The 10,227-nt window shown below is 47.2% G+C and overlaps 1 protein-coding gene across 1 annotated transcript; it reads right to left on the reverse strand.

Annotated features, from left to right (window-relative positions):
* Nucleotides 1-3,124: 3,124 nt before the first annotated feature.
* Nucleotides 3,125-9,740, reverse strand: SPATA31F1 (SPATA31 subfamily F member 1). Its single transcript, XM_019965599.2, has 4 exons — nt 9,410-9,740; nt 8,785-8,830; nt 8,210-8,270; nt 3,125-7,225 (listed from the first exon to the last, which is right to left on the reverse strand). The coding sequence occupies exons 1-4, from the start codon at nt 9,548-9,550 to the stop codon at nt 3,469-3,471; spliced, it is 4,005 nt and encodes a 1,334-aa protein (XP_019821158.2). The 5' UTR covers nt 9,551-9,740; the 3' UTR covers nt 3,125-3,468.
* Nucleotides 9,741-10,227: the final 487 nt, after the last annotated feature.

Genomic DNA, 10,227 nt, shown 5'->3' on the forward strand with positions numbered 1-10,227 from the left:
TGCTTGTCTGGAAAGCTTTTGATTTCTCCATCAGATCTGAATAAGAGTCTTGCTAGGTAGAGTATTTTTGGCTGTAGGTTCTTCCCTTTCATCAGTTTAAATATATCATACCATTCCCTTCTGGCTTGTAGAGTTTCTGTTGAGAAATAAGTTGATAACCTGATGGGAATTCCCTTATATGTTATTTGTAGTTTTCCCCTTCTTGCTTCCAATATTTTATCTTTTAATTTTTGTCAGTTTGATTACCATGTGTCTCGGTGTGTTCCTCCTTGGGTTTATCTTGCCTGGGACTCTCTCTGATTCCTGGACCTGGTTGACTGTTTCCTTTTCCATGTTAGGGAAGTTTCTGGCTATGATTTCTTCAAATACTTTTACTTTCTCAGGTCCTTTCTCTCTCTCTTCTCCTTCTGGGACCCTTGTAATGTGAATGTTGGTGTGTTTAATGTTGTCCCAGAGGCCTCTTAAGCTGTCTTAATTTTTTTCATTCTTTTTCCTATATTCTGTTCTGTGGCAGTGATTTCCACCATTCTGTCTTCCAGGTCATTTATCCATTCTTTTGCCCCAGTTATTCTGTTGACTGAGCGACTTCACTTTCACTTTTCACTTTCATGCATTGGAGAAGGAAATGGCAACCCACTCCAGTGTTCTTGCCTGGAGAATCCCAGGGACAGGGGAGCCTGATGGGCTGCCGTCTATGGGGTCACACAGAGTCGGACACAACTGAAGCGACTAAGCAGCAGCAGCAGCAGCAGCAGTGTATTATTCATCTCTGTTTGTTTGTTCTTTAGTTCTTCTAGGTCTTTGGTAAACATTTCTTGCACCTTCTCCATTGTTTTCCCGAGGTCCTGAATCATCTTCACTATCATTATTCTAAATTCTTTTTCTGGAAGGTTGTCTGTCTCCACTTCATTTAGTTGTTCTGGGGTTTTACCTTGTCCCTTCATCTGGGACATAACTTTCTGCTTTTTCATCCTGATTAACTTTCTGTAATGTGGTTTTTGTTCTAGCTTCTGTGGGATTGCTGCTTTTTTTTTTTTTTTAATTGGAGGATAATTGCTTTATAGAATTTTGTGGTTTTCTGTCATACATTAAGAATCAGCCATAGGCACACCCATGTCCCCTCCCTCCCAGACCTCCCTCTCATCTCCCTCTCCACTCCACCCTTCAGCCTGCTGCAGAGCCCCTGTTTGAGTTCCCTGAATCATACAGAAAATCCCCACTGGCTGTCTGTTTTACACATGGTATTGTAAAATTTCTGTAAATTCATCAGCACCATCTCTTCAGATTCCATATACGTCAATATATGATATTTATATTTCTCTTTCTGACTTACTTCACTCTATATAATGGGCCCTAGTTTTGTCCACCTCATTAGAACAGATTTAAATGCATTCCTTTTATGGCGGAGTAGCCTCTGTGGTTTTGTGGTTCTTGCTTCTTCTGTCCGCCCTCTGATGGAGGAAGTTAAGAGGCTTGTGTAAGCTTCCTGCTGGGAGGGACATCTTGCTGTGGCTTCTTTGTCTTTGGACATGGGGTATCTTTTTTTTGGTGGATTCCAGTGTTCTCCTGTTGATGCTTGTTCAACAACTAGTTGTGATTTTGGTGTTCTCCCAGGAGGAGATGAGCACATGTCCTTCTACTCTGCCATCCTGAACCAGAAGCTTAATCCCTTCAATTTCTTAATGTTGGGCTGTCCCAGAACCTGGTCCTTAGATCTGTTCTTTGTTTGTGAATCATTGCCTTGGTGGTCTTATTCAGTTTTATGGTTTTACATTTCAATTTTTCTTTATTTCCTTCTTTCTCCTCCTCCTCCCTCCCCTTCCCTTCCTCCATTTCTGCATCACCACCATCATCACCATCTAATCTATCTTTCTATCTAATTATCAACAGCTAGGACCTTACCTTAGGTGCAGCAAGCTTCTGTGTTGAGAAAAAAAATGTTAGAAGTATGATCTCAGGCAGAAGCTGAGAGATTAGTCATGTTACTATTGCAGTAATCATAGCATCAGAGAGAGAAATGGTCATGTTTTGAATTCATTTCATAAGATGTAGCCAAAAGGATGGTTTGGATGTGAATGATCAGGAAAAATGTCAAGGATGACACCACTGTTTTTGTCCAGAACAACTGGAAAGACGGAATTGCTATTAACTGATGTGACTACTGTGATTGGAGCATGTTTTGTATATGTAATTAGATGATGGTTGGGGCAGGGACTCAGGAGTTCACTGTTGTGTAGTTTAAGGTGAATATTGGCCATTCAGGTATTTATGTTGATTTACAATTTGGGCAGGTGAGACTGTCCCATGAAATCATGAACTCCATTGTGTACTTCCTATGTCTTTGCTGTGATTGTGATAGTACCTTGCATATAGTAAGGAAGCAAATATTTTAATTGAATATAAGACACTTCTCAAGGTGTTTTTTTTTTTTTTTTTTTAAATATTTTTCTTCCCATTTTTACTTTGGCTATGTGGTTCAGCTTGTGGAATCTTAGTTCCCTGACCAGGGATCAAACCCATGCCTCCTGCCGAGTCCTAACCACCGGACCACCAGGGAATTCCCTGCCAGTTTTAAGATATAATTGACACATGGCACTGTTAGTGTACAGCATAATCAAGGTTATTTTTATTGTGACCCTTCTGGGGTCCTCCTAAGAAGAGTACTTCAGTAATCCTGAGGCAGGATTCCCTGTTTCATTACATGTCATACTAATGTAATGATTTGTGTGCCTCCCCAGGTGTCATTCACTCCATGCAGCTGATAGGCAGTGGAAGTGGGATACAGGCGAGAGAGCTCCAGCAGCCTCCCAGGTGTGTTCTCCAGAACGATCTAGCCAAAGAGGGGCAAAGAGGGGAGATTCTACCATTTGCTTCTGACATGAGTTATATTAATATGCTGTTGATAATAAACCAAAGCACCTCCTCAAAGCTGGAACACTGGCACTTCCCTCCAGATTGTGGGCATATATAGAAATCATCAATGAATTTTGCTTGTGGGATTCCTGGCTACTCCTTCTTGACAGTACTATCCTCAGGCCCACAATGGTCCTCTGTGCCCAAGGATGCCATGATAGAAGTCAAGCCTGATCTTTACTTTCAGTGTACCTTAGACAAGGGCCTTCCTTCTCTGCTTAAGTCCCTTTCTCCACAGTCCAGTGAGGGGGGTGTTGTGTGGAATGCTGACCCAGCTTAAGTGTGAGTTACAGCTCCTTTTCTAGATAGGAAGAACATTTACTTCCCATGTGCCTTTCCTGAACACACCACAGTGGAGTAAAGAGCAGACACACAACTCTCTGCTTAGACATATAGAGTGTATTTTGGGTGGTATTCTGCCCACCTGTACATTAATGAAAATTACAGTAGTATCCTCTTCAAGGGATGCAGACATTGGGTAGACCATGAAGTCTTTTGATTGCGATGAGTCTTCTTGAGCAGACCAGTGCTTTTGTCTGAGGTGACAGCTGAGGGTCATGGTGGATTCCCTGGTTGCGTGGCACAAACCACTCGAGGACAGTGCCGAGGGCAGTGGTGGGGGTTGCTCAGAACAGAGGCTGAGTGGAGTTGATGCGAGTGGGAGTGGTGCCAGAACTTGCTGTCCAGGGACCGGGGTATGTCCGTGAAGACCAGGCCCATCTGCTTCTCAGGGGGTGGAAATTGGGCCTTCAGGTCCCCTCTTGTCTTCTCTGTCTTAGTTCTCTCCTTGGGACTTTTGGCTGGAGCCAGGCTCTTTGTTACATTTACTTTTCTTGTGTTAGCCATTTTCTCAGAGGTGGAGGACGTGGATTCCTTATGTCCTTTGCCTTTTGTTTTGAGGTTAATACAGTGCAAAAAAGATTTCATCTTATTTCTAAAGCCAGAATCTGGAAGACTGGGCCTCTGGTGAGTATAGCCTGGCATCACTGGCCCCTGCAACATCTGACCATGTAAAGTGTGGCCCCGCAATGGGTTACCTGGAGTGAGTTGGCCCAGGAAAGGCTGGCCCTGTGACACCTGGGGTACCACCTGGGCATTCTCAGGAACTCTTGCTGGTTTGAGGATGACATTGAGCTTGGCTTGACTGGCTCGCAGGTCATTCTTCTCAGAGTCTTTTCCCTCAGGGACTCCAGGAGGTAGCTCTGGGAGTTTAAGCTGAGGGTGATGCTGAGGACTGTGCTGGCAGGGAGCATCAAAGTGAAAATGACGTCTCTGGCAACAGGAGCTGTGGGGTGTCCTGTTCAGGAGCACCCCTTCTGGCCTCTGCGCTTCAGTTGAGTGGTTTTTTTCTCTTGTGGAGGAGAGTGTGAAGCTTGCATCCCCTTCTCCGTGCTCCCCAACTGATTTGGGTTTGCCTAGCTTCTTTCTCTTTTCTGCCAGTGTGGGAACTTGGGCTGAGTCCTTGCTCTTATCAGGCCTCTGGGGTTCAGAGCTCTGGGGCTCCTCCAGGCTGGGGTTGTTCACACTGGCTTCCAGCTGAGCACAAAGCACCTGGGCTTTGGCCTCTGTCATGTCCCCACTGGATTGTGAGATCTGGGTGGCCCAGTGGACAGAATCACAGTGTGCTGCACTGGAATGATGTTGCTTCTGTTTCTGAGGCACTGTCTTTAACTCCGTGGCTAGCTCTTCTGTGAGGTGGAGCCATTCTGGATCTGGGGAACGTGGTGTGTCTGGTGGGATGGGGAGATCCTGGAGTGGTGGTTTTCCTTGGTTGTCTAGCTTCCCAGGAGACTCCTGTGTGCACATGTTCTTTGGCATTGCTACAGTTTTTTCTCTGGATGCCCTTGCCTTTAGGGGAATTCCCAGTTGTATCTCTAGGATCTTCTTTCTCAGATGGAAATTTAGTTTAGCCAAGATAGGTTCCTTGAGTGAGCAGGGCCTCGCAGGCCCTGTCTGGCTTTCTTGAGGCACCATCTTGATTATCTCTTCTATCTGCACTTCAGCCTGGAATTCACCTGCAGCGTCTGCACAAGCCTCATTGCCATCTTGAAAGCCTGGCCCAGGACTCAGACCCTGCTCTTCAGGTGAGGGCACCTGAGTCAGAGGTTCTGTTGGGAATTGGACAGGTCCAGGCACCATCTCTGTCTTCATAGCTGGGGAAGTAATTGCTGGAGCCATAGCCCTGGAGAGAGCCACATAATAAAGAGCAGGCAGCCCTGACAAGAAGGCCAGATACTTGTGCTGTAAAGTTGTCTTCAGTTTCTCAATGGCTCCCTGAGACAGGGCCCAGGGCAACTTAGGATGTTTAATGAGAGCATCTGATGAGGCTTGTTGATGCTGGTCAAGGGCTGTTGGCATCCAGGGTGTAACTTCCTGTCGTTGGTCCAGGTCATCTGCTGCCTGTAGTTCCAGGGGCTTGCTTTCTTGGATGCAGGTGAAGGGAGCCACTTGCAGGCCCCCAGGAATTTTGAACTCGCAAGAGCCACATATGCAGACAGGAACCTTGCCCTGGTGAATCTCCTCGCATTTGGAGTCAACATGGCTCTGCAGTGTTGCCTTGGCCTGGTCAATCACATGTGGCATAGGGACTGACGCTGGGCCCTTAATGGCTGGGAGTGGGTTGCCAACCCCAGTGCCCTCTAGATCTGTGGGTTGGGGGACATTCACATTGTCCAGGGCTGTGCTGCTCCTGGACAGAGTCTGCTGGTCAGCAGAGGGCAGGAGCAACTGGAGGGACCGCTGGATCTTCCAGGGCAGGCTCGAGCGATCATGAACCAACTGTCTCTGGAGGTGGAATTCCAGCAGCCTCCTGGCCTGCTCCGGGAAGAATAGTTTCTTTGTGATGATGGAGACAGGCTGACCTGGCCAGGAAGTTTTACCAGTCTCAGAAGATTGGGCTTGGTCACTGGGCTTACACTGCACAGGGCTCTCAGTGTGCTGATCTCTCTGGAAAACATCTGGAAAGTCCCACCGAAGCTGGAGCTGCCTCTGCAGCAGGTGCGACTCCAAGGCCTCACATTCGTCCAGAGTCAGCAAGGGGCTACTGATCTGAGCTTGTTGGTGCTCAGGTGGAGCTGTCCAATTTGGGGAAGATGGAGAAGAGGGTAGAACTGACTGGGGCAGAGTTTTAGGCATCAGAGGGAAGCAGGAGAGCTCCTTGAAGAGAAAAGGATACTTCAAGGAGTGCTTGGACATGCTCCCGTTCATGGAGAGGCCTTGATAACCCAAGAAGGTGTCAACCAGGGACTCGCTGTGCAGAGAAGGGAGGCCACAGAATAGCTGGCTGTATTTCAGCTGCACAGGGCCCTCTGAATCACTAGCCTGTTGCCCAGGCATTAGATAAAGGCCCCTTAATTCTTTGAGAGCTACATAGGGTGAGGCTAGAGTCATATGGTTTGAGATTTGGTCATACTGTCTTTGTTCTGGGTCCATAATGGACCATTCAGAAACCCAGAAGGCCTGGGTGGGTTGGCCAGCTATACATGAGCCCCAGTTCTGGTATGAAATGGTCCTGAATTTCTCAACAGAGAACTGAGAAATATCATTCTGGATGAAAGAAACTGGTTGATTATGTACAGGGTGGCAAAATAGTGGCGGGTTTGGCATAAGCTGCCTCAGGGACTCTTCCACACGTCTGGGGAGCCCCCACCTCTGGAAATGCATCAGTCTTCTTACATGCACCTCAAGAAGCCTCAGGACTTCAGGACTAAGGAACGGCAGGTGGGCAGGGAGAACAGTGACCATATTTAAGGCCATAGGATGTGTTAGAGCTGTGATTTCTCGATTCAGGGTCAGGAGAGAGACCTGGGAATTCAAGGGCTGCTGGCCTTGATTCCCATAGACAAGGTTGGGGTGGCTCTGGATTATCTCCTGCAGGTTCACTGAAACCCTTGGCTCCTCAAATCTCGAAGAAAGCATAGTCTCTGGGTCCCTGGGCACTTCTGGCATTTGAAATCCCTGCCTTAGCTTGAGTTGTTCAGCCCAGTAATCATGGATGCCAGCTGTACCAGTTGACTGGGCCACTGACTGTGCCAAGGACTTCTGTGACACTGTGAAGTTTGCAGATGGACGTGAAAGGTCTTTGGAGTGTGGGGAATGATGCTCCATACTCTGCTGGAAAGAAACTTTAGGAGTGGACAAAACCTCTAGGCAAGAGGAGCCCTGTGCTAGCCCCCCTGAAGTCGGGGAGACCAGGGTATTCTCCTCTGCCAGCACCTGCTGAATCTCCAGAGCCATGCCGTTGCAGGTTTGGCAGCAGGGATCTTCACACAGGAGCTGCCGCACACTCCCCTCTTGAGGAAGCCAGTCCTGGCTGGGGAGGGAAACATAGCAACCATCTGTTACTGATGGAGTGACAGCTGCCTCTTTGGCCTCAGACTGGGCTGCCCTCCCCTAGTCCTATAAGCTCAGAGGCCTGCCTCTGCTGCCTGTTTACTCATCTGTTTTTTCCCCTAGGGAAATGACATTTGGCGAGTTATGGTGGGCTGGGCTGAGGGCCTGGGGCTTGTTGGATGAGGTCTCAGACAACTGATGGGAGCACAGGGCCTTGAGAGAGTGGGTGGTCGGTGAGTCCTTTGTGACCTGTGTTGAGAAGCTGAGCTAGGAGAAGGCAGGCAGGGGGTGCAATGTTTAGCTGATGGCACAGCACCAGGAACATCACCATGTAGAACCTGGAGTCATTCTCTTTAGGGGCCGAGGCTGTGACCTGGTATTCAGTATTTCCAAACTATGAAAAAGGAGATGCTTTTGGGAACTCTGTTCTGGGGATTAAAGAGTGTACACAACATCTCTTGAGAGTCCATCCCCTTTCTCTAGAGAAGAAAGAAATAATATGACAAGCTCCTGTCTGAGGGCTGTCCCAGGAACTGACCTCCCTGAAGACAGAACCAGAGGAGGTAATGTCAGCAGGGTCCAGGGGTCTGCCCTTGAATGGGTGTAGCTGTAAAGAGAATATGAAAATGATGAATTAATTATGCACTCAATTATCTATTCGCCTGACTGTATAACTTGTCTTGTGGCTTGAGTGCAAAACCATGTAGAGTCTTTTATGAACTAGTGCATCTACTAGTGAACTCCTGAATTCCAGGGCCACTTGAGCCTAGCACAGAGAACTAGGACACTCTTCTGAAGTAGCTGAGCGCCCCTTGCCCTGGCAACCCTCCAAACCAGTGCTCCAGGCTCCAATGTGTCTGGCTCCCTCCCAGCCATTCTCCTCTCCAACCTTGTCACAGGTCAAACAGACAAATGATCACAGGCTAGGTTGGGAATTGGGAGACTGCAAAGAGCAAGAGATCACCTTCTCATGACAGAAAGCAGCTCCCACGGCTTCTCAGCTTCTTCCTGGGAAAGTCTCCTAGCTGAGAAACCAGGAGACAGTGTTATATGGAAAAGGAGAGGGTTCAGGGACTCCTATAGGAAGCCTTTGAATGAGAGGAGATTACAAACTCCAACAGTGAGTGCTGTAAAGCACGTCTGTGTATGACTTAACCAGGTATGATGTGCTCTTCTGGGCCTGCTCTCATTTGATCTTCACAGCTATGCTGTGAGTGAGGCAGGATCATCAGATACTGTTTCGTAGGAACAAGACTGAGAGATGAAGAGACTTCTAGAGGGTCATAAAACTAGTAAGTGACACAGTTAAGGACTTCTCCCGTGTTTCCTCTTTTCGTTCCTGGGGGTAAGGTGGACTTCAGAACATTCCCAGACTCTGATTTCCCATCCCCCCTATTTTTTTTTCTGGGAGAATTTGTCAGCTTAGACAATGGAAGTCTTCAGTGGTTAGAGTACCTGGCTCCTGGCACCAGGGCCCATCAAGGGACAGGGTTCCTTGCCCACAGTGGAGGGGAGTGAGAGCAGAGACTGAGACTTTACCTCTTGACGCTGCATCTCTAGCCCCTTGTCTGACTTTTCGGTGACTCTTAAAGAAAAAGAATTAAAAGAGTGTGACGCTGGGACATCATTTTTTTTCACATCCAAAATGAAACAAAGGAAATATACATTTCCCAGTCTCTTTCTGTATATCTGTCTGCATTTTATACACTTGTCTATATGTTCGTCCTGTACTCCAGTTTTTCACCTGAACATTTCATTTTTTTACTTATTTCGCACTTACTTCAGTGCTTTCCATGTTCTATACCTCCTGTCCCCTTTCTCAGGACAAGTTTGTCAGGGGGCTTAATGTGATACGGGAGGAATAATGGAATGCATTAAATGGTTGGTGGCCCTCAGCCAAGGACTTCTGCTTACTAAGTCCACCAATCAGAAAAATCCCCCATTTTTGGAGGTCAGAAGAAATCCAGTGAGGTCGATTCCATTTTATCTAGCACTCAACCCAAGTTAGATAGAAATTCTTAATTTTTCAACTAGAATATACAGAAGGGGTGGGCTAGCAGGGCATTATTTCTAGGCTCTGAGAAAGATAAGTACTATAAAGAGTAACTGAATGTGTCTTATCTAAGATTTAACTAGTGTAGCCATGGTCATAGCATTTCCCTACCGGGCAGAAGCTCCTTTTATGTTCTGTTAATCCATGGTAACTCTCTTTCATTTGCCAGATAGTTAGGATAATAATGAAGATGGAACCATAGATATATAAGAGATACCCTAAATCCCACAGAACAGAAGTCGGGATCAGCATGGTCTAAAACCTCATTAGCATGAGGAGACCAACCATTCCTATATGTAGGCACTCAGGGTCCTGGTGCCTAATGACTCTCCATGCTATGCCTGTGGTCTACCTCACAGATGACGGAACCAGCCATCAGACTACATCACAAAGCCGGCCTGTTTCACAAGGCAGGTGTGGTGTCAGAAGACATACCTGTCTAGAGAAGCTCACGTGGTGATTCAGTCTGTAAATGAGGGCATCTTGTTGTAAGGACTGAAGGTGTTGCTTGCAGGCAGTGTCTTTGCTTCCAGTCTGTCTTCACTTTCCACAGCCTCCACCAGCCTGACAGCTCTGCTTTTCCTTTGTGACAGCTGTCTTGTCAGCCATCCACTGAAAACTGAGTGTTTAGGAACATTAGGTACCTTTTGAGAAAGAGTAGCTGGGACAGAGGAACCTATGTAAACTCCACCTGTACTGAAAATGTACGTGAGAAGCATACATTAGCTTAGGGACAGCAGAGACTGGGTATGGCTTGGGAATGGAGAACTTTATTTATGGCTGCTCTGGGTCTTCCTTGCTGCTCTTGGGCTTTCTCTAGTTGTGGAGAGTGGGGGCTTTCTCTAGTTGTAGAGAGTGGGGGCTAATCTCCAGTTGTGGACAACAGGCTCTAGGTGTATGGGCTTCAAAAGTTGCAGCATGCTGGCTCA

This window comes from Bos indicus, chromosome 8 (assembly GCF_029378745.1).
Source record: "Bos indicus isolate NIAB-ARS_2022 breed Sahiwal x Tharparkar chromosome 8, NIAB-ARS_B.indTharparkar_mat_pri_1.0, whole genome shotgun sequence".
In the NCBI taxonomy this organism is placed as follows: Eukaryota; Metazoa; Chordata; class Mammalia; order Artiodactyla; family Bovidae; genus Bos; species Bos indicus.